This window comes from Poecilia latipinna, unplaced genomic scaffold (genome assembly GCF_001443285.1).
Source record: "Poecilia latipinna isolate Pla-1442-1.1 unplaced genomic scaffold, P_latipinna-1.0 Scaffold445, whole genome shotgun sequence".
Classification (NCBI taxonomy): Eukaryota; Metazoa; Chordata; class Actinopteri; order Cyprinodontiformes; family Poeciliidae; genus Poecilia; species Poecilia latipinna.
Genome location: NW_015113061.1, coordinates 268,366 through 293,664, shown reverse-complemented (window position 1 = coordinate 293,664; position 25,299 = coordinate 268,366). Strand labels below are relative to the sequence as shown.

General features: G+C 37.9%; 1 protein-coding gene across 2 annotated transcripts in view; it reads right to left on the bottom strand.

Moving 5' to 3' along the window:
- Window positions 1–19,434: 19,434 nt before the first annotated feature.
- The window catches only part of LOC106951188 (uncharacterized), a 20,956-nt gene continuing 15,091 nt past the window's right edge, over window positions 19,435–25,299 (bottom strand). The window contains exons 16-24 of one of the 2 annotated variants that reach the window (XM_015038568.1): window positions 24,218–24,661; window positions 23,098–23,361; window positions 22,752–23,003; window positions 22,426–22,674; window positions 22,062–22,319; window positions 21,659–21,961; window positions 21,309–21,578; window positions 20,175–20,258; window positions 19,435–20,037 (exon numbers count right to left, since the gene is read on the bottom strand). In XM_015038568.1, the coding sequence (XP_014894054.1) occupies window positions 19,968–20,037; window positions 20,175–20,258; window positions 21,309–21,578; window positions 21,659–21,961; window positions 22,062–22,319; window positions 22,426–22,674; window positions 22,752–23,003; window positions 23,098–23,361; window positions 24,218–24,661 (2,194 nt within the window). In that variant the 3' untranslated portion in view covers window positions 19,435–19,967. Of the gene's footprint in view, window positions 20,038–20,174; window positions 20,259–21,308; window positions 21,579–21,658; window positions 21,962–22,061; window positions 22,320–22,419; window positions 22,675–22,751; window positions 23,004–23,097; window positions 23,362–24,217; window positions 24,662–25,299 lie in introns of both variants that reach the window. The other variant, XM_015038569.1, reaches the window with a different exon arrangement.

Sequence of the window (25,299 nt, the reverse complement as noted above, 5' to 3'; positions counted from 1 at the left end):
GCAGCGGCGTAAAGTGTGTCACTGTAACATCAGAGCGGAAATATTTAAGGTAGACCGACCACAGCCGCACAGGGACTACACAGGCGCAAGCTCCCTGGACGACCTTAAGAAGAGTTTTGTAACAATCACAGTTAAACTTCGAATATCTATACTTTCATAATAATAATAAAAACCTGATTTGATGTGTAAATAAATAGTTACAGCTTATATGTAGTACAAATCGTTCTTACTTTTGGTTGTTATCACACTTAAACCAGCTGTATGTAACTTTTATATATATAAAAAAGTTTTTTACATATTTGTTAAAACTATCACCATGTTGTGACAGTATAATATGAAACAGATAATCTGAGAAAAGGTCTTCCTCCCTGGGCTGTTATTGCAATCTGAAGAAATGCACCGCTCTGGTCAAAAACAACCAGTCAGTGCCAGGAAGAGGGTCTTAGCACTGTCTATCAACCTTGTGAACATGATTCTACATGTGTTAATGGTGGAGAAATAACTTACTAGCCATCATCGGTAGCCATGCTAACTTGTCTTAGCATTCACGACAGGTTCTGCTGACATGGAGAAGCTACATTGTACCAGACCAGAGAGCAAGGTGAGCATGATTGACAGCGCTAAGCCCCGCCTCCTGGCTTTGATTGGTTGTTAATAGTTAGCACTGGGAGCACTAGTAGAAGGCAGAGGAGCTTGATTTTTTCCCCACAGATTATCTGTCTCACTATTCTGTCATGACAGAGTTTCAACAAATATATATATATATATATATATATCTTTTACATTACAATCTTCTTAAAGATTAACAAGTCTAATGCAGCTACTGAAGTCTTTACTGTCTGAGGTGTGTGGGATTTTCTACAATCAGTTTGATTTTATGCATTAAAAAGAACTAGTTGGCTTCACATACTGTAAATGAGTCATTCTTTCTGGGGACAATCAGCAGGTGAAGGCTGAACTTCTTCCCCTGTGGCTGAACTCTTCCTGCTCTGGCTCGAGGTCTACTAATCACGAGGTCCCTGCTCATATTTATTTAATGTTTGGGTCGTTTGGCAGTCACTCACCGTATCCTCCTACGCTCTGTCACACTGAGGTGCGCTGGCTTCTACAAAGCTATAAATGTGAAGGATTCCTGTGACGTTCTTTTTATTCAGCGCAGCCAAAGTTGGTGTGATATATCACTGTTTTTGTGGAGAAAAACCTGCTTCAGCACGCCAAAGACTAAATTTACAAAACCGAAAGGCAGACAGACTCACATCTCGGGACTTTCAGGGTGAAAAACAAGAACCTTGGTATTTACTGGTCCTCATATCTGACATGTGTGAAGTAGTTTTTGCTTGTTTTTGGTTCAAGACACTTTGTAGTGATGATTCAGGTGGTATAATGTTGCAGGTATTCAAGACTGTAAAAGAAGAATTATCACATATCAGGATGCAAACAGTCCTGACAGAAAAGCTTGTTCAAACAAAGACGGCAAATATGTGCAAAATTCAATACGATGAGAGAAGAGAAAGCTGCGATAATGTCCAGTCAGTGGACTCAGACTGATCAAGCACAGCTGCCAGCTATTGATCCAGAAACCAAAGGCAGTCCAAGGCAGACCGTTGTGATGTCTGCTTCGCTACAGAATACGAAGAGATGCAATGAAAGGCGCTGATGCAGAAACAGCCTTGAGATAATTTGTGCTTTGGTAGTTGATGGCCTACAAACATATGGTCATTACCCAGGCGAGCAAAGAAACACTACAAGGGTAAAGAGGAAAAGAAAGAGAGGGAACAGGTGGGAGAAGCGATGAAGCAGGTGAAAACGGAGGTGATGACAGGAACCAGGAAGAACTTGGACTGGAGGAAGAGTCATGTTCAGGACCTGGTTGTAGAAACCTCCTCCAGCTCCTTCCAGAGGGGATTTCCTCTAACTCCTTCAGGCTGGCCCAATCATGTCAAAGGATCCACAGTCTGGGGAACAGGAGCTCATCAATAAGGACACGAGGACATCCAAGGCTCCAGGAGGGTTTCCAGGATTCTGCTCTCTGGGTAAGGCACCAGGTTTCCTCTGTTCTTAATCCATCACAGACAAATATTAGCAATTTAGTAAAGTTTAAAACTTCAAAATACATGACTTCAGCCAAGGGTCCAGATCCTCTGATTAAGGTAAAGTGTAGAACAAGTGGCTGGTTTTTACCAAACCGCTTCTGGTCTAAACCTGACCACAGAGCCTATTGATGCACATCCTACACAAACCACGGAGGCTATTGATAGCACACTGCTCTTATCTAGTTTTCAACATTTGAACTACATCGATAGTCTAGCTGCTTGCCCTTGCAAGGGTCAGGATTAATGGGTATCCCCAGTAGTCACTGGACGAGAGGCAGGATACACCCTGGACAGGTCACCAGTTCATAACTAGATAAACAACCAAATACAACGTAGAGAGACCAAAGAACCTACTGGTATTGGGTATTGTTTTTGGACTGTTGGGGAAGCCGGAGTACCAAGACAGAATCCACTTGGTACATGTGGGTTCTCTCTTGCATGGGGAGAACAGTGCTACCAACCACACCATTGTCCAGTCAAATTATTATAAATAAGTTAATACTTTTCTGAATATTTTCATCATTTCTTGTATATTTAGACATGTCTTTTAATGTTCACAGAGAATCGGTAATGTCTTTAAAGGAGCTTCATTGGTCACTGGTGGCTCAAGTTTGCTGACACGGAAACTTCAAGCAGGAACTGAAACTTTAAGATTCAAAGATCTGTTTAGTAATAATGTAAATTTCTTCAAACAAAGAAGAAGTAACTTTCACCGTTCCAGTTTCAGTTTTGCTGCTGTACTGAAGGAAACCGTGGTCACACATCCTGACAAAACTGATTGATCTGGACAGCTCAAGCTTTTAAACAGCCTTTTCCTGTAATTAGAGCAAATAAAAGTTCTTAAAGGAATAAGTAAAGTCTCTGGCTGACAGAGAGACTGAGGTTTTCCTCTGATCAGAGCTTGTCCCTGGATTAGGGAATCTGCCTGTTTCTTGTTGCTGGGATTAACTGTACGGAGAGCGGCGCTGTCTGAGAAGCCAGCAGCCTTTGTTTCCCATCATTAGCCGCTCAGATTCATGACTAAACGGCACTATTTCAAACACTGGCAGCACACAAAATGTTAACTTTCCACTGTGCCACCGCAGACCACCACAGCATTTTATTGCGACATGCAGAGGTGGCCTTTACATGGCAGTAAAAGCTCCAGTAGGTCTGGGTACAACTTGTTAATTATCTCCAAAGTAAAGCTGGTGAGGCTTCATATCAGTGGCTTTTCGTCAATGCTCATCAATTTCAAGAAAAGGTAATTCAATTATTCCAGGAAAAATTTAATTGTTGATTATTCAGCTGTATCCAATCTGCTTTGAGTGGCTGGAACAGCTTTAGAGAGTATTGTTTGGCCAGAAGATCTTCTTCTTGATGGTTCTTTGTGCCTTTGTTTTGGATATTCAGGTATGTTTTCTTACTGTTGATTTGTGTTTAGCTGTAGTTTTTCTTCTTCTATCAGTCATTTTGTATTCATTCATTCTATGGATTAGACTTAGAGGATCCAGTAATCACCTCCCCAGCATTTCTGAACCAGTCAGTTTCTATGAATCCAAAAATCTGCTGTTCACATTCATAATTCCTCTTCCTCCTAAGTTCCTTCTGTACGTTTTGGTTAATTTTTCCAATAACTCTACTTCCTTATAGCCAGCAGTGGACGATCCTGGCTGTAGAAGTCCAGCTGCTTGAATGCAAAGGAATTTAGGTCAAATAACTCAGTTCAAGAACAGAACATTAACCTTGAATAAAATCCATTGCTTTAAAGTGGTAGAGTCATTTAACCCTTCTGGGCCCGCTTCACATTTCCTGAATTTACTTCCACATAGTGTCGGCTGTTTTTATGCAGCCTGCAAAAAGCTGAAGATCTGCTCCGTATTAACAGTAAACCTCAGGCTGGTGGCATATAAAACATTTTTTTAAACCAAAGTTTGTGTTTTCTGAACTGCCAACTCATCTTTGCTGCTTTGTGTTCGGTTTATAAAACAAACGATGGAAATGTGGAGCAACTTTCCAGATTCGCAGCGTCTCAAATTAACTTCTAGGAATAAAGATGGTGAATCGGGATGTGATTATAGGTTGTGGGCTGTTGAAGCAGCGGGCCGGTCCTGGTTCTGTCCCGATGAACAGAAAACCCAGCAGGATGAAGTTCTGGTTGATCCACTGGTTCAGAAATGCTGTTGGTAAATTAACAGCAGATGTTGCTGAGTTTGGATGTTCAGTTTCAAGTCAGACTGGACTTTATTCCTGAGCGACAAACAAAGGGAGCATTATTTATGTTCTTACATAAATAGGAAATGTAGTTCCTACTTTGACCTTAATGTTATAAACAAGGTCATTTAAATTAAATTAGGAAATGTCAGGAAATAGGTGCCCATTTTCTGCAATAAAACTCAATTAATTGCATGTTGCAGGTTGTTTATATCAGTTTTAGGATATTTTTGGAAAGTGCTAAAAACAAGAAGAGTTCAACTAAATGGATTACTTACTAGAGATTTGTTCAAGAATAAAAACCGAACCTTGTTCAAAAATAAAGACTGTGTGTCTGTAATATCCCAATGTCTGGCAAAGGAATCTTTTTAAGTACCAAAATTTAGGGATGAATTATTCTTGAATTATTTAGGAACTTAACGCTAGAAAAAAAAACACATGAATGAGTTAAACCTACAAATTATTAGAATTTACTTTAAGTTTAACTTATTTTTTCCATCTGGTTTGTCAAGATGGAAACCAAAAAACTAATAAACCCTTTAAAATGTATTCCTACAAATTAACATGTTAACTTGTTAGCAAGTTTGACTTAAGCATTTGTTCTGCATTTGATGTGAACCAAACCTAAGGTTTATCATTTATCGGCACTCTCAGGTTTAAACTGTTAACCTACAAGTCAGACATTAGCATTAGCTCTGCTACTAAACTAGCAAAAGACGGTTATTAACTTGAAATGTGGTTTAAAAAAGACACACAATCTTTATTATTTCAATATGGTTAATACTTTCCGTTATCACACATCTCAGAAATATGCAGACAGAATATGTAAACGGACTTCAGCTGGGGGTAGTTTCTTCAATCGATGCTTTAAAATAAAACGAAACAGACGGGGATCTTTGTGCAGCAGGATGTTGAATATGAAAATTTGTGATTTCTTTCCCCTTCACTTTTCCATGTATGATGCTTTATATATGTGTTAAATATTTCTGGAGATAATGCATCAAAGAGACGCAAAGTTGCATCTTTTTGGCCCCTCTGGCTACCCATAATTGGGTGGCAGATGGTTGTTAGCATAGACATAATATAAGGATAGACCCAGCATTTGCTGCTCCGGCGCAGGAAATACGGCGGCCATCTTGGGGCGGTACACCCTCGTACTTTGCTGAACCAAAACAGCAGAAGATGCCTCAGTTCTGCTCGGCTTATTCGTGTTTAAATCTAAGAACTGTTGATGTCAGGGACCGGGGGATAACTTTTCACAAGTAAGAATGACATATTATTGTTAGTATGTTGTGAATGTAATATTACTGTACTGTATTTATGCCCACCAGCGAAATGACAGCAAATGTTAGCTATCGGTCTTCAGCCGGAGATTTGATGACAGGAATATGTTTCAAACAGGCCTACTCACAATTTCAGTAGCTTTGGTTAATTATCATTATCAACAAATCTTAATCAAATTTGGAGTTTTATGTTCTTTGAAATATGAAGATCAAAAATAGTGAGTGTAACGTTTTTCTGAATGCTCAGCTTAAGAAGGCAACAAGGCTCCTTAGTTTCAACCGTTGCCTTTTTATTTTTGCTTTGTTATAACAGTTATGTGCAGATCAGCCAGTACAAAATAACTTCAATGAACTCACTAAATAACAGTATATGAATAAAATAACATGGACCTCATTCGGACAATGTTTTTTGTGTACACACTCCCAGATATCACGTTTTTGTTTTAAAGGTTTCCAAAAGATAAAGAGATGAGGATGGTTTGCAGAAAGGCAGCACCAGAAAAAAGCTCTGCAAAACTGTCCTATTTCAAGGCTATTGTGTAAAAATGTAATGAACGAACATGTAAATATTGTTGTCACAACAGATAACATATGTATGTATATATATATATATATATATATATATATATATATATATATATATATATATATATATATATATATATATATATATATGAGATTATCTGAATATATACATAATGTGTGTGTGAATAAATTGCATCTTTGGTTGTATCTTGCAAAACATGTCATACTTTAAAATATTGTATTCCACCAAAATTATTTAAATATGCTAACCTATACGTTCCTATCCATGCAGTTTTAATAGCTGTATGCCTAAAATTCAAATACGTGACAATGTGATTACTATTCAGCGTGTTATGATCTACTAAATGCGCTGACACTTTATTGTGCCTGTCAAACACATAACGCTGAATGGAGCGGTGTACCGCTCCAAGATGGCCGCCCTAAATCTCGTCAGCTCCAATAGGCGAGAGCGGTCCATGAGGCGTCTATCCTTATATTATGTCTATGGTTGTTAGTCTTAAAGCTACAGTTCAGTTTATGACGCAATGTTCCGTGCAGGTACTGGTCTGAACAACCGCTGTTCAACTTTCCGAGTTATCAGACAAAAAACAGTTGCATGTGAATTTGGATGAGCCTTTGAAGTCTGTTGGATGCAAATCCAAATCAGAAGATATTCAAATGGTTCTGAAATGGAGAGGGAAGCTTTCAGGTTTCCACTGTTCGGCTCAGAACCACTTCCTCTCCAGTTCAGGATGAATTTGCACCAAAACGTAAAGTTTTCATTCCAAATACAAGATCAGGATGTCGTTTCACAGACAGTTTTTTTTAAAAATCCAATGAATCAGGTTGGATATGATTTGAATTTTGCAAATTCTTGCTACTTACTTCCACTATTTCATAGCTACGAACATGATCAAAGAGGATAGTTTGAATAAAACTTTTTGCATAATCTGACAAAAATATCAACAGGACACAGAAATCCTACTAAAACCACAACATTTATATAGGATTATAGCTTATAATTTATGACTAAAACTAATTACATGTTAGCAATGGAAAGATATTCCTCCTGCTAGCAGATGTCTGTGTCAACATGTTGTGTGTTTTATTATGAAACATGTAAAAACATCTGGATTTGATGAGCAGATTTCAGCCGCAGCAGCTGATACTGATGGTATGAAAGGATCCATGAGAATTTTAATCTTTTGCAGATTGTAAACGACTGGCGGAGTGATGCAGGAGTTTTACAGTTTAACAAACATCTCCACAAAAACATAAAAATACTTATAAAACTCTGTGAAAACTCATCGCTAAGGAAGAACCAATAATTCTTGTTTTTACGTCACATTTAAATGCTTCAGATCAAACCGATTTTAATTTCTGACAAAGAAAACTTGAGTAAATATCACTTGATCAAAGTTCAGACTTTGACTAGGTCACTCCAAAACCCTATGTTTTTGGTCAAGAGCAGATATTTTATGTTGTTTTTTACTTTACTAAATATTTAGTGAATATGATCTACAGGAATAATAATAAATCTAATCATTTATCATGTGTGATCCTATTGATATTGCTTGGGAAATGTAAGTTATTCTTCCTTCTGAATTGATTTTAGAAAAGCTTTTTCAAACTGAAACTATTATTTATGGATGTTTTATAGATTGATGTATCCTTTAAAGTGTTTTAAGCTAAGAAAGCCAGTAGCTGACATAGACTGGTACAATGAAAACTAAACAAACTTAGAAATAGTGAGAAGAAACAAAAAGAGAAGCGGGGAGAAACTGGATCCATCAGCCAGTTAATGAAAGTTTAAAACTGGGAGAAATGGGATCAGCTGAGAGAGGAGACCAGGCAGGCAGGCTGAGGGAAAGGAAGAGAGGAAGAGCAAAGACAGAAAAAGTTAGATACAATAAATAATGAGATCTGGGTTTAGCGTAATAGAAACACAACCAAAATAATCCCAGGATATGACAGAAAATCCCCAAAAGATTCAAACCCAGGACTTTCTTGAGCTCCAAATCCTTCTTCACCACTTTGAAAAAGTTTTTATTCAACAAAACATGACTTAGGTCATTATTTGTAGGTATCACACAGAAAATCAGCATAAAAAACAAATAAATTATGGCATAAAATAGACGGAGAAGCTGCAGTTTGGAGATTCTTGGGACAAAATAAGACAGAAAAGAGCTCAGATGTTTGAAATGTTCTGATGCTGCTGGATCAAAATGTTACCAAACTGAACCAGCCTCCCAGCTGGAAGTAAATGTGTCAGCGTGAAAGTTTCCATCATCCAGCGCAGAGCTGTTCTTGTGCTCTGTGGGAAAACGTCTTTGTTTGGTGATCCTGGTCTCTGATGCACTTCTGGAATTCCTGATGCGGAGAACGATATTCCGGAAACAGAAATATGAGAAAATTCACAGCTCAGGGTCAGACAGAGATAAACCAAAACATCTTATCTCCTCCTGGTGTGAAAACATCTCAGCTTCTTCTTTCTCAATCAAACCCAGAAACAGAAAAATAAATCATTTATGGGGAATATTACATAGTTTATCCTCCCACTTCATTCCTGGGATATCAAACCCCCGCCTGCATCAGAGCCGCAGCGTTTTCATTGTTTCCATTTCGAAACAAAACCAGACGAGCGTCAGAGTGAGAACAAACCAAAGATGTTCAGATGAAAGAGAAAAACTGCAGAGCTGTTCTGGTTCCTTCTGGCCTTACTGGTTCTGTAATGGGCAAATTCTGCAGATTTTTCATTTAAGCAATTTTATACAAGATTAGAAATATTAAAAATGCAAATAAGCATTTTATTGCCTAAAGTGCAACAACACAGCTAAATAAAAACTTGTAACATCAACATATTAGTAATCTTGTCTCAATAAGAAATTAATCAATTCATTGAATAATAAATGAGTTTGATCATTTCCATTTTGATGATTAATATGTTTTAAGGAAAATGTTGTTTATGGAAACATGAAAATACATTTTATTTATTAGTTTTGGTTGTTTTATTCCAGTTTCAGGCTTAAGTTGTCTTTTCAAAATTAAAGTTTATTAATCTTTAAAACAATATTATTATTTATTGCAATAATTTCTGAGACAATTTATTGTTCAGCAAAATTTTCACAACAGAAATGCTGTGAAAAGCTCAGCATTTCTGCTTTAGTAATGATTAATAAAATATTTTTTTTATATAATTTGAAACAACTATTCTACTACTTCAGTTTTTTGTAGAACATATTTAACTTTAAATGCAAAATGTAAATATTTTTTGTACAGTTTTAGCTTCATTGCTGCTCAGAATGGGCTTTTTCTTTTCAGCAAATGTCCTTTTTATGAGTCTGTAAACTCCATTTATTGATTATTTGACAAGTTGACGATTATTTCAGTAATCAATTAATCATAATTTATTGTTTCAGTCCTATTTTCTGGAAAAGTTTCCAGAAAGTTATGAATGTTGATCAGGTGGAACCAAATGAACCGCAGTGACTGTAGTTTTTGGGAAGTTCTGCTTCCAACACGTCGTTGTTTTGGGAGTTTTAGTGTGAATCCGTCTTGGTTTTCATAACTTCTGACTCATCGGATTAAACACTGTAGTCAAAAACAAGATGGCGTCACTGCGGCCAGAGAGCTGGGAAAATATTAGGTCATTTTGTAAATGATTCATGATCAACTGAGTTCACCGAGAAGCGCCGACAACTTCCAGGAATAGGTTTCTGTTTCTCTAATTACTGGAGAAACTTCTGGACCAGTCCTCTTTAAAACAGAGCTTCCTTAATGTAGAGGCCTTGACTTTGACTAGACCAGAGGTATGCAACCCTTACAATCCAAGAAGCATGTTTTTAATTCAGTGAAGCAAAATAAAACACCAGTAGACCCACAAATGTTTCACAACAAATAACCACAATTTCATTTATGTATGAATATAAAGTTTCTAAAAAATGATGGATAATTTTTTTTTCTGAGATATTGATATTTGTGGAAAATTATGTAAAAGAAAAAATGAAATAAAACCTCACATAATTTCCAACCTAATCATGAGAAATAAATCTGCATAAATATTTACTAACCCTCAACTATACATTTATTATGTTTATATGTAAAAACTTTAATTCTTTATTAAATTTATTCAGAGCCATTGTGGAAGCTATATTTGTTTCCAGAACTACAGGTTGCAAACCCTTGGACTAGACCACTGTCACACCTTAACTGTCTTCTTTGTCAGCCATTTCATTGTAATCTTGTATGGAGTGCAAATAGTGACAAAAAATTAAGAAAATTACAGAACCAGCTGTGCCTCTGTTGTATCCAGCTACTGATCTGATTAATGATAGACTAGCCACTCCAAAAGCAAGCTATGCTAACATTTGTGAAAATAAAGTTAGCATTGGAGTGGCTAACGGTTAGCATGTGTAGTTCTGTAAAAGAAAGCATGTCAATGTACTGTAATGTATGTATTTTACTGATGTAATATGTGAACCATTTTCTTGATTAAGTTTTATTTTTAAAAAGTGTCTGTTCCAACCTGCATGCCACTCATGCTAACATGCTATCCATGCTAACAGACAGCAGAAGCAGATCAAAAACTGATCATCATAAAGAAAATATAACACAAAAAAATCTGATCTTTTCACAAACTGCTTCAAAAAAATCTGTTGAATTATAAAATTGTTATACTTCAGATTCATATTTTTCTCATTGTTTATATTTTTGTTGCTTACCTTTTGTGTTTGGTGGGTTTATTTGTTAATGCTGATTGAAAATAAATCAATAAACTCATCAGGTTTTAAATGTATAATTGTTAATTTATTCAATGGGAAAAGAAGGTAAATAATGTAAGTTTGACACATTTATCAAATAGACATTATAAGTGCTGTTAGAGGGGAATTTAAAGAGGTTTTCTCCTTAAGAAGCAGCTTTTTCAGTCTTTTTTTTAGAGGTTCTCTGGTCTTCTCAGGGTTTTTAAACTTTTACCAGATTGACGGCAGCAGCAGTTGTTCCTTAAACTCTTTGCTGATGTCTTCCCATCCTGGTTAAAAACAACAGACTCGTCACGTCAAACTTTTAGCTACTGTGTCAAAGCTGAAAGAAAAACAACATTCGAGTACATCACGGCAATTAGTCCCGTTTGACCTCGAAGGCATGACTCACTTTGAGTCTGAGAGCAGAGCCGTTTGGCAGCCGGGTCTGTCAGCGAAGTACACACTCGTGCAAACACTCCCCCTCCGAAGGAGAGTCGGTGAGGATCGTTCTCACGCAAAGCCTCGGCCCTCCTCACATTCACTGGGAGTGTGTTTCACCCGCCGTCTCAAGATCCTGGGACGGAGCGAGCCATACCCAGACTGTTTTTACCCCTACAACACACACACACACACAGGCAGAATGGGATTCTGCTCGCCATCTGGGACTGATTAGCATCCCTACTTTCAAACAACACACACACGCTTTAAAGGATGTGATGGCGGCTTAAACCCAGTCACCTCTTGAAAACATCTCCTTTCTGAGCTCTCAAATCATTTCCTATGAACATCTTTGGCGCGGTGTTTTGTGCCACTCCTCGTTTCCTCCAATCACTGTCAAGAAGGTGGAGAAAGAAGAGTTCAAACTGCGCCACAAAAACAACATCAGAAGCAAAAGGCTCTTTGCATGACTAAGAGGCAGCAGGTGGATGGAAGAAGGTTCAAAGCAAAATACGGAAATTCAGACGAGGATATATTTCTATCTAAAGGTAACAACCAGCAGAGGTACAAACAAACACTTAAATTATTAAGCTGCAGATAAAAACTGAGAGGAAACTGAACACAAAAGGGAGCAAATATCAGCAACTATATAAAGAGATGTTTTTTCAAAATGGCTGCCAAACGTACTAAACGAACTTAAACAACTACAACTCCCAGCAGAGATTAAAACATCTACCAAGATAGATGTGCAGTATATAAATATTAACTACAATTAACCTGCATGGTTTTCACACCAGAAGATCACAGGTTGCTAATGATGCTAATTGCTAATATTAGCTTCAGTGCTAACAGCAGCAGTTATCTCTCTAAATGGCCACATGTAAAAAAAAATCAATAAATGGATCAAAAACTGTATTTAAATGTTTGTTTTGTTCCTGAAGTGTAGCTTTTCTATGTTCCTCTAGCAGTCAGCTGTGCTGTGCAGCTAATGTTACGTCAAGAAAGGAAGGAGAAGTTTTCTCAGAAATATACAATGAACTTTGACCTTTGGCTTGAGGAGCCACAGCTCTAATATTCTTAAACCAAATAGAAAACATTCAAGCTAAAACTGAAACGTAAATAAAGCTAATGAAGAGTCTGTTTCCATGACAACAAGAGGTTAAAGTGAAATAACTTTTTAGAGTTCAGATGCTTAATAATTTGTTGACATTTAAAAGTTATAAATTCTGACATTATTTGATTGTTTGAGAATAAAAGTTAAGGATGAAACTGAACTGAAAAACGAACTGGATCGTCATGAGGCTGAATTAAAGTTTCCAGTCTAATAAAATGCAAATCATTGATTCTGTGGTGTTTGATTTCCGGCATTATAAAGCTTATTAGTTTTCCTGAAAGTTTTGTGAAAGTTTGGAGACTGTCAGCAGGATTAATACATTTCTTTCTGAAGCTGATGCTTTTCACAGCGTTTAATGATCTTGTGGGAAATTAGTTGCTGCCAAAGCTTTGGTCTTGTGGAAAACACGGCGGCGAAGCTGCTGGGAAATAACCTGGCTCTGCAAGAAGCCTTACCGTCAGTCCCATCTCTGGTTTCTCTCTTCAAAGAAAACTCGACTCGCTTGTTGTTTTTGGCTGTGGCTGATCTGCTGTCAGGGACAAAACTGTGAGCTCAACAATTTGACAAACAAGTTTTTGAGTCGCAGATTCATAATCGTCATGCTGCGGGCTTACGAAGTGGAACGACCCAAACTGCAGACTGGAGAACATCAGGCAGGACCTCTGCTTGGATACCGATTATGAATTTACCCAGAGAAAACCATTTCTATCAATTTTTTAATCTTGACTCATCTCTTCAGAACTTAAAAACGGAAAGTAAAGATTTTCAGTTCAGTTTATCACAAAATCTATGATTAAAATCTTAATGGACCTGATGTTCAAACATAAATCAGATCTCTCTAAAACAGCAGTTTCAAATTCATTTTGATTTTGGTTCATATTAAAATCATTAATGTCCTCAAACAGCCAGAAAATTTTGATAAAACCCCATTAGTAAATCGCTAAATATGCCTCCGCACCACCAGGGGACTCCCAAGAGCATCACTTATTCATTTGTTTATTATTTTCTACCTTAAAGATTGCACATTTTCACCATTTACCACATCTGTTCCAAATATTAAAAACAGTTGTTTACATAAACTTGCTAACTTGTTTACTGTAAATTCAGTGTCTGCAGATTTTACTTTTAAATAGTTAAATTTATATGAAAGACAAAATAACATAATTATTTAGAGCGTCTGGTTGTTTGTTCCTGTAAGGTAGCAAACTTTATATCACAGTGTCATGTAAGTAATTAAAAATTATGCTAATTAGTGTTGCCTATAAATGATGAAGTATCTGGTGCTGACATGTTAGTATGGGGGACCTAATTGAAATTTACTCAGGGCCCCAAAAAGCCTTGAACCAGCCCTGCATTAAAGTATTAATAAAAAGCTGCACAATCAAAGAAAACTTCTTCAAATGAATAAAATGGAATATCTTTTCGAATTGATGTAATTTGGTTCCATAAAGATCAAATCCATTTTGTTTTGATTGAAAATATTTAAGCACAACTGTTCTTTTTTCTTTTTCTTTTTTTAAAGGTTTTTTTATGCGTCTCTCAAGAGTTTAGGCCACATAAAAAGCACTGGCGGGCCAGATTTGGCCCCCGAGCCTCGAGTTTGGCAAGTTTTAAGTCTTCAGTGCATCATTGCAGGGATTTAAAAAGTGAATATTTGGTGAATTTTACCTTTTAAATATCATGAGTCTCCAGTTTTTGGTTGATTTGACTTTTCAGCAGGAAGTCATCAAGTTTGGTAGAGGCAGCGGGTCGTTCATTGGATGCAGGTGTGTTTAAAAGTCAACATGGAAAAGATTGTAAAGATGAAATCTGTTTACCAACTCAACTGTTTGTTGCAAAACTGTTGCTGAAATTTGTGATATCAGTTATGATTTTCTTTCTTTAGCCTTAGGAATTGTCCAAAGGCAATTCTATTGTAAAGATAACTTAAGTGCAAAATATTTTAATAAAACAAATTAACTTGATTTTTACACAGAAATAATCTTTAAAATTATTTTAGTTGCATTGAAGGCTAGTGGTTAGCAGTTCAATTCCCATCCTAAAGGTTGTGATCATTGAGATTACAAAACATTTATCATTCTGAAATGTTAGTGAAGACTAAAAATTTTAAATTAAGGTTTTTCTTTGCTAGATCAGCTAGTAGTAGATTCAGCTGTTTCTGAAATGTTTTTGTCTATTTTAAAATCAGTGCTATTAAAGTGAATGCAAACTTTGTAAGTGTGAATTAGAATCAGCTGCACAGAGCGTCAATCCCTCTGTTCACTAATAAGTACTCAATTTGATTATTAATCTAATTAGTTAAACCATTAGTTAAACCAGACCTAAAGATTTCAGTGTGTAATTCCAGTTTGTGACCACAGGAGGGCAGTAGAGAGACAGTCTATGGCAAGAAATATAGCTTTTAAAGCGGATCATGGCGATTTATGCCATCTGGTGGACATAGAAGGTAACTACAGCGGTAATTAGGTTTTTAAGGCAGACCAGAGCGATTTCTGCCCTTTGGTTCCCTTTAAAGGTAACTACAGAAATCATAAATATTTAAAACATTTTTATAGTTGAGATGGTAGAGGGCAGAATCATGACACGCAAATTACTACCATGTTTTGACTAAAAGAAGAGTAAAATAACAAGTAACTAAAGCAGAGCAGGGTACATGCTGCCATCTGGTGGACGCAAAAGGTAACAACAGCATTAATTGAGATTTATATTATTTTTAATGCAAAGCGCGGAACATGCTGCCATCTGGTGGACAAAGACTGTAACTACAGCGAAAAGATTTGCAGTTGAGTACTTTTAATTATTTCTTCCACATTTTTCGTGTTAAGAGACCAAACGTGCCACGCTTCTCAGTCTTTCCCAGCCTATCTTAAAAGTTTACCTCCAAAAGATTTTTTAATGTATGTCGCATATTTAATAAAGCTTAAGAATGGAAGAAAACATTACAAAACAACTTTTTCTGTATTTCACAATTAAATCACTGTTAAAAATTAAATTAAAACACTGTTCGAGTTAGAGTTGCTTTATTTCACTAGAAGAGGGCAGTAAAGATTTTAAGGCAGTTAAATTATATTTTTACTACTGATAAATGACTACAGCTACACATACAGAATTAAATCTTCTACATCAAATCTAAAACGTTCACTTATTTTGAATGTAAGACCAAGTTTAATAATTAACACAATTATTAACACCATAAGGTTTAAAGCAGGTGCATAAACAGATTCAGTGGTAAAAACATGCTAATCGGTTAGCATCGCTAGCTCCGCTCTGATTCTCAGCGGTGCTGCCTTCAACTATGAGGAGCTGTTTCTAATTCACACGCAAAAGAAAACATAAAACATCGAAATGATCCCAGGATAAACATCTGTAGTAATTTATCTAACTGTGACCCATTCAACTCGCTGCTACGGAGCTGGAAACGAGCTAACTACAGCGCTACAACATACCTATGGCTACAACCTTATTTTGAGCGGCGGGTTTATGCCCCCTGGTGGCTGCAAATGGTAATTATTACAGCTAATAATAAAGCTGGTAAAATTATAAATATACGCTTCCTGCGAGTTCCTTCAAAATAAAACACCGGAAACAAGAAATGTTGTCAAAGGCTAATAAGATACAACTAAACTAAACTATGCAGAAGAAACAGTATATTATTAATTATTTTATTGAATAATCATAAGCCAGGACCAGTATTTTAACATAACTATTTAACAATTTCATGATAAATACACCAGATCTATCTGAATATTTATCTGGGGTCTGTTTTTTATTTTGTGGAAGTAGAAAAATGCACAGTAAAATTATTCAAAGAAATAAAAAGTAGAGTTGGAATAAAAAAAAGCACCCTGCACTGATATAAAATCTGTCCAGCTAATGGTCCTGAGGAAACAGTTTGGTTTTTAAATTGTTTTGTGAAGAGTAATTAGTAAATTAAATGTGTAGTAATGTGAAGAGCAGCAGTTTTAATAATTTATGTGTGTAGCAAATTAATTCAGGTATGAGTGTTTTAAATTATAAGTAAATGCAGATAATGTAAATTGTGCAGCTTTATTTGTAGTTGCAGTTCCTATTTGTGTCCGCTTTTCTTTGTAAGTGTGAAGAAAAAGCAGCTCCACAGAGCGTCAGTCCTTCTGTTCACTAATAATTACTCATAATTTTATTATTATTCTAATTCAGCATTACTTTCGCAAGGCTGGACAATTTTAGTGTATAATTCCAGCTTGTGACCACAGGAGGGCAGTAGAGACAGAATTTATGGCAAAAAGAGTATCCTTTAAGGCAGAGCAGGGAGACTTGCCATCTGGTGGACATAGAAGGTAACTACAGCTGTAATTAGGATTTCAATTATTTTTAAAGCTGATCAGAGATTTCTGCCCTTTTTTTCACATGGAGGGTAACTAAAAATAATAATGTATAATATGATTAATAAAAACATCTTTTTGAAGTCATAACACTTCAAAAAGATGTTATTGCTGTGATAAACCAATATTTTTATTTTAAATGTCATTTTCGCCTGAGCTTTCTCCGTCTACTGCCATCCAGTGGTAGCAGTCCGCAACTACATAGTAAAATCTTTAGATTAATAAATTTAAAAAGGCTTATTTGTAAACTGAAGGACAGGCTACTGTTCAGCATCTGTGGGTAGATCTGCACCTGCCGATAATCAGAGTTTGTGTGTAAAATTGAAAGCAAGAAGACAAAATTAACTTCAGATATAAATAAATAAATAAATAAAACATGCTAATCGGTTAGCATCGCTAGCTTCGCTCTGATTCTCCTCGGTGCTGTCTTCAACTCTGAGGAGTTGCTTCTAATTCACACGCACAAAGGAAACACTGAACACCGAATTGATCCCAGGATAAATATCTGTGGTAATTTATCTAACTGGGACCCATTTAACTCGCTGCTACGGAGCTGGAAACGAGCTAATTACAGCAATGCAACATACCTATGGCTACAACCGCATTTTGAGCGGCGGGTTTATGCCCCCTGGTGGCTGCAAGTGGTAATTACAGCTAATTAATGAAGGTGGTAAAATTATAAATATATGCTTCCTGCGAGTTCCTTCAAAATAAAACACCGGAAACAGGAAATGCTGTCGTTTGACAAAGGCTAATAAGATACTACTAAATTAATCTAAACAGAAGAAACTGTAGATTATTAATTATTAATCATTTTATTGAATTATCATAAGCCAGGACCAATATTTTAACATAACTATTAAATAATTACATGATAAGTACACCAAATCTATCTGAATATTTATCTCGGGTCTGCTTTCTATTTTGTGGAAATAGAAAAATGGACAGTAAAATTATTCAAAGAAATAATAAGCAGAGTTCGAATAAAAAAAGCACCCTGCACTGATATTAAAACTGTCCAGCTTATGGTCCTGAGGAAACGTTTTTTGTTTTCAAACTGTTTTGTGAAAGAGTAATTAGCAAAATAAATGTGTAATAATGTGAAGGGCAGCAGTTTAATAATTTATGTGTGTGTAGCAAATTAATGTACATATAATTGCAGGTACGAGTGTTTTAATTATAAGTAAATGCAGATAATGTAAATTGTGCAGCTTTATTTGTAGTTGCAGTTCCTATTTGTGTCCGCTTTTCTTTGTAAGTGTGAAGAAAAAGCAGCTCCACAGAGCGTCAGTCCTTCTGTTCACTAATAATTACTCATAATTTTATTATTTATCTAATTCAGCATTACTTAAACTAGGCTGGAGGATGTTAGTGTGTAATTCCAGCTTGTGACCACGGGTGCGCAGTAGAGATACAGAGTTTATGGCGAAAAGTGTACAATTTTAAGGCAGAGCAGGGCGATTTATGCCATCTGGTGGACATAGAAGGTAACTATAGCTATAATTAGGATTTCTATTATTTTTAAAGCAGATCAGATTTCTGCCATTTTATTCACATGGAGGGTAACTAAAAATAATAATGTATATTATGATTATTAAAAACATCTTTTTGAAATGTTATATTGCTGTGATAAACCAATATTTTTATTTTAAATGTCATTTTCCCCTGAGCTTTCTCCGTCTACTGCCATCCAGTGGTAGCAGCCCGCAACTACATAGTAAAATCTTAAGATTAGGTTAATAAATTTATAAACGCTTATTTGTAAGTTGAATGACATACGCTACTGTTCAGCATCAGTGTGTCGATCTGCACCTGCCGATAATCAGTTTGTGTGTGTAAAACTGGAAGCAGAAGACAAAATCAGCTTCAGCGCTAAAAACATGCTAATCGGTTAGCATCGCTAGCTTCATTCTGAGTCTCCATGTTGCCGTTTTCAGGCCTGAGGAGCTGCTACTTATTTACACGCACAGAAAAAAACACTGAACACCGAATTGATCCCAGGATAAATATCTGTGGTAATTTATCTAACTGTGACCCACTTAACTCGCTGCTACGGAGCTGGAAACGAGCTAACTACAGCGCTACAACATACCTATGGCTACAACCTTATTTTGAGCGGCGGGTTTATGCCCCCTGGTGGCTGCAAATGGTAATTATTACAGCTAATAATAAAGCTGGTATTATAAATATAAGCTTCCTGCGAGTTCCTACAAAATAAAACACCGGAAACAGAAAATGCTGTCGTTCGACTAAGACCAAGAAGATACGAGCAAACCTAACATTTCCTTTAATTGCTGTTTGAATAACACTTTTAGCTGGTTTATTTTGACTAAAAGATTAGCTAACGTGCCTTGAATATTTTAATTAATAGGATGGTTCTGTTCAGACTAAATAAAACCTTTTTCAGGACATCAATCCTGATCCTATACAAAATCCATTAAAAGGTTCAAATTATTTTAATACCATAAAGATAGGAAGTCTCATATAAGTAATTTTTTCAGGTTTTGTTAATTTCTCCACGAGAGGGCAGCAAATCCTTGTAATCAAGCACAGGGGAAAAAAAAGATCATCAATAACTTTATTGAATCACCATAAGCCAGGAACCAACATTTTAACATTATTAAATAGCGACATAAATAAATCAGATACACAAAATCTAACTGAATATTTATCTGAGGTCTGGCTTGTATTTTGTGGAAAAAGAAAATTGCACAATAAAACTATTCAAAAGTAAATATATATATATATATATATATATATTTCTATAGAGTCTGAATAAAGCATCCCAGCAATGATATTCCCTGATTTGAAAAACCGTAGCGTCTCTCCAAAATTCTGTAGATTCAGTGTAGACCTAAAATTAACACATAAATATGTCATCAAATTGCACATCATCAGAATAAACTGAAAATAAATTACCACATGATGTAAAATATCATTAACCTTTTACATTTGTAAAATAAAGTAAACAATACTCACTTATGTGTACAGAAAACTTACATTATAAGATAAACATGTAAAAAAAAATCTCTTTCCAGAAAAAAATAAAAATAAAAAAATCTGCATTTAAATTAGTGTTTTGGTGGAACATCCATCTGTAAACTGGCTTAGTGTCAGAAGCCACTATGTCCATCTTATCGCCCAGATGAAACGGTTTTTATTTAGATCAGAGACGAGGACTTCCTGTTGGTCACTTAACCTGCTGATTGACAGCTGCTTCAAGAGAATTCAAACTTCATGTTGTCCTTAAAAGGAGTTTTGTTGACGATGTTGTTGCTGCTGAAGAGTCTAGAAACAGAGCAAAGCGGGGAACAGATGTGACTCTTTCAGGCACAACAACATGAATCCAGATGCTCAGAGATCAGACAGGAATCCTCTAATGATAAACTTCTCCACTGATGGAGCTTTGCTGAGTGTCTGCTCACCTCACAGAACCAATGGAGGGATTGATGGAGACCAGGTGGAGTAACTCAGCAGTGGAGGCATCAGTGATCTGATTGTGACTCAGACTGGAACACAAACACAACACAGAACATTATGTTGGGTTTTACTGGAACCATGTTGAAATGAGGTGAGATCAGACCCTATATCCATGTGTTAAAATAATGGAAATTCAGCTGCACTGACCACTGCAAAGCCGTACTAATTAAAGAACCATTTGAAATTTTAGAGAAGTTGTGGACATTCAATTAAGTGGTACAATAGTCTCAGTGTAAAGTTTGTAGATTTATGGGAAGTATTAAAAAGCCCAAAGTTATTAAAACAACACCCGTGTGACTCTACATGAGTCACTAAAACATACTTGGATCACTGTCCAGAGCGAGAAAGCAGCTGTTTAATGACTGCTTTGTGAAACTTCACTGACTGATGGTTACTCGATCTGGCTGAAGAGAATGGGACATAGGTTACCCCTAAGAATCAAAACGAGTTTTTTCCAAATATCCAGCTAAATGGATTCAGTACAAATCCTGAATAGGGTAATACCCGACAGACTTAGGGGATCTCAGCACATGTGGGGTAGAAAGCTGGTTAGTTATTAACCTCTCAGAGTAGGAAGTTAGTTGGGTGAGGCTAACCACCACGAACAACAACAGATGGCAATCAATGTGCCAACAAGCCACCCACACAGCAATTGTTGGTGCCCAACATGCCAATGAGCCACTGATACAGGAATAGTTGGCACCCAAAGCAATAACGAGCCACCTATGCTGCATGCAGCAGCAAAAGGTGGCTCCCCACTTGATAACAAAACGCTATACAGCAATAGGTGGCACAAAATGTGATTAGGGTCCTGACCTTGAGAGATAAGGGTCTCTGGACTTGGTGGTGAACAACATAGAGATGTTTTTGCTGAGCACCAAACGTCAGTGACCACCTTTTATACAACAATGATCATTCTGAACCAGGGAGGCCAGTGACAGGTTCCAGATATCCTGCTGGACACAAGTCTGTCCTCATCGTAAAGACACCAACAGAGACAGCAACATGGCTGAAATATTACTGCATCAGCTGCTCCACTTTGACTGGATTAAAACCAAGGGACAGTCTGGGTCACTTACTCCAGGATGTGGACTTTGTGCAGATGTGTGATGAGTTGGAGCAGCAGCTGGTCTGTCAGCTGGCAGTGACTGAGGTCCAGCTTTGTCAGACCTTCAGAGTAGTCCAGCATCAGAACCAGAGCTCCACAGAGCCTCTGATCCAGTGGGCAGTGACTCAGGTCCAGTTCTCCTCCCAGAGCTCTGCACAGGGACATTGTCCGTCTCACTGTGTCCCTCTGATTGTTCACAGCAAGCAGAGACAGAAGCTGGACCAGGACCGTCTTACTGACTCTAAACAGGAAAAACAGACCAAAGAACATCAACATGAAGGTCAACAAACTTCTTCCTGCTTCAGGATCCATCTTACTCACATGAGACGGACTCTGTCCAGGACAGGAAACAGCAGGTCCAGCCCGCTGTCCTCCACCTCACAGTCTCTCAGGTCCAGCTGTGTGTCTCTGCTGCTGTGTCTCAGGACGGTGGAGACGGCCCTGCAGTCAGCAGCCGTCAGGCTCAGAGGCTCAGTCTGATCCTCCTCTGGTAGCTGCACACAGGAGGAGCAGGACAGATCCAACCTGTGCTGCAGAGTCCACAGTAAGTCTGATGCTGCCCCCTGCTGGTTGTCAGAGGAAGCGCAGCAGTGGATGAACCTCAGCAGGAGATTCCTGTCCACACTGGTGGGAACAGAGAAGAAAGAAAACCAACCAGTTAATGAACTGGAGGGAATGGTTCATCATGGGAAGGAGTCCTGAGGAGCAGGATCTGATATCTGACCTGAGATCAGAAACTGTGTGCAGCAAAGAGAGGATGGACTGTATTCCCTCTGCTGGGATGGAGCTCCACAGCAGCTTCAGTTTAACTCCATCACTGTGTCTGAGGATGAACAGCAGAGCATCACAGTCCTCTGAGTCCAGCTCTGTGCAGTTCAGGTTGATCACATGACCCAGTGACCTCAGCAACCCGGGTATCAGGTGACTGTGGTGAGTCCTGAAGATCTCCTTGATGGACGTCCTAACAAAGCTGGGACTGGGCCTGAAAGCAGACAGAGGATTCACCACAACACTTTGTTACTGCCAGAAACCAGAAGCTGCTGATGGAAAATCAGACCAACTATTTATTAGAAGACAAAAACCTCCACCTTTGAATCACCATCCTATGCAGAAAGGGCAGCAGCTGAGCAGCTCTCTCCTCTAAGAATCGGTTCTTCTTCAGGTTCACAGTGATGGTCTGAGCTGTCGGCTGCTGCAGCAGGTAGTGAAGAAGCTCCCAGCTCAACCTGCAGGAGCTCAGGTCTCCACCGAGCTTATTCAAGAGGGACAATGTCCTGTCTTGGTCTTGGACCTCATGGAGGAGAACCAGAAGCTGCTGGAGTCTCTCTTCACTCAGTCTGCAGAGATCACAGATTAAACTCTCACTGTGTTTCTGACCTGTTTACTTTCTGATAGAGATGATGAAGATGTTTACCTGAGTGTGAGAGGAGCATCATGAAGCAGCAGACTGAAGAGACTCTGAGCAGGGAGTCCAGACTCAGTCAGGTCCAACCGTCCCACTGTCCAGAACCTCAGCAGAGACGCCAAACTGCTGCCGACCTTCAACAAGACTCTCTGTGGCTGAGCTTTGGTGGACACCACAGAAAGCTCTTCTAGGACCACAAGACAGGCCACTCTGCCTCTTCTCACCCACTGAGACAGGAACAAGACCAGACTGTTGGAGAGTCTGGATCAGAGAGAAGAACAGAGATGATGGACATCAAGAACTGATGGTTCAGCAGCAGATAAGTGGTGAGAAAGAGACGTTTTCAGGTTCCTGCCTCAGACTGTGGAGCTGTGTTGTAGATCTGAAGAGGACAGCAGCTCCTCTGACGGACATCCGACTGTCTGTGAGGATCAGATCCACTTTAGATCCACACAGGGGGAGAACTTTTCCCACAGAGCTGCAGGTTTTATCATTCAACTCTCCTGTTAGAAAAAGTTTGAAGTTCAGAAGCTGCAGGAGAGACACCATCTGCTGGATCTCCTCTCTGGATCTCATTGATAGAGACGAACAAACACTCTGGAAAAACCTGGGCATACACCTGTAACAGAGAAACCATGGAAAGATAAGAAAACAAAACTTTGCGTTATTCTGGGATAAATCCAGGAGTAATAGGCCAGAGCCGGCCCTGAACCGCTCACCAAAATCTACCACTGCCACCGTATTATGTAATAATGAAGCAACATGTAATAACTGACTTCAAAATGTAATAACACTACCTTTTGTAATAATCAATGCAAAAATCCTTTCAACATCCAGTGGCGGATCCATTTTTAAAAAACTATGTTCTCCTCAACCTAGGTGCAAAGTACTAGAACAACTATGGAAGTGTTCGTTTGGTGCCATCTAGTGGCAGAATTAAGGTATTATACTTAAGAGTCCCTCACTGATGCTGGCATTAAAAGGAGACAAAGCTTTCTCTCAGTAACACCATGTACTCAAATTTGCACATGGCAACATATCAGGAGCAGTAGTTCTTCATAACCTTGTGTTGTCTGACAATTTTTTAAAATTTGAGTAAGAAATTTAATTTCCTCCAAATCTCAGAAAAACATAGTTGAAGGCAGCAATTTAATCTTTAGCCCTTCTCAAACTGATGTTCTTGTTCCCCATTGCATGTGTCATTAGACAATGTAGCCCCCTTAAAAAATTAGGTCATTATTCAAAGGAGTTTGGCTCCCGGGCTTATTTCAGTTCCATGTACTTCAAACCTGAACACTAGCAAATTGAAGAAAAAATTGGTCTGCGCATATCTAGAGGAGTCTAGAACTCATTTCATAAAATTTGGTTAATTTTATAAAGCAACTGAAATATGACGATGTGATATGAAACACTGTAATGAAGTTGGTATTAGGCTCTAACACGTACTTGGAAAAATTGAAGTAGGGTGACTGTACCTGAGCTGTGAGATATAAGGCAGAAGTTTTAGGAAACTCCTCACTTCACTCTCGTCATGTGGGCAGTCTGTCAGCATTACTGGCTGGAGTTTCATCACTTCCAGGAGGATGGAGGTCTTGCTCTCTGAGAGTTTTATGGTCCAGATTTCAGGAGCTGACTGTAAAACTGACTGTAATGATGGAAGGAGACTCAGACCTGTTTGAGTCTCTCTGTCCTTCATCTGGGAGTACAGATCCAGCAGGAAGTCACTCTGGGATTTTCTGCATCCATATTCAAAATTAGCCATGCATCTGTCATCAAAAGGGAATGTTTTCCATCTGCAGACTGATGCTAACATCTCCAGCATCTTCTCTCCTGTCTGCTGTTCTCTCTCTGCTGCTGCACAGAACAGATTCACTAAGAACCCGGTTTGTTCATGAAGATCTGAGCTTCTACGATCAAAGCTGGAACAAAAAAGGAGACATTTAAGAATGGTTTGATCTTAGCTGCATAAATTCAACCTTAGTTGTTGCTAGGCATATGGTGCCTTAGGAACATATGATTTGTGGTTGACTTCATGTAGGAAGAACTTACTTTATTAACCTTTTTTAATCTGGTTGCAAAGGAGAAGTTAAACACACTACCAATTAAATCAGAATGGAGTGTATTTATGTATATGTGGATAAAGATGTATGTAAATATTACATATGGCAAACTGTTAACTTTCACAAAATATTCAAATGCCATTCATTTTCATAACTTAGATAAAATAAAATAACTGTACCTGAGCTGTGAGATAAAAGGCAAGCACTGCAGGAAACTCCTCACTTCACTCTCTCCATGTGAGCGGTCTGTCAGCTTCACTTGTTTCTTCTCTGGTTGGAGTTTCATCACTTCCAGGAGGATGGAGGTCTTTCTCTCTGAGAGCTTTATGGTCCAGATTTCAGGAGTTGACTGGAAAACTGACTGTAATGATGGAAGGAGACTCAGACCTGATTGAGTCTCTCTGTCCTTCATCTGGGAGTACAGATCCAGCAGGAAGTCACTCTGATATATGACATCATAATCATGCATGTATTTATCCGACAAGGGAAATGTTGCA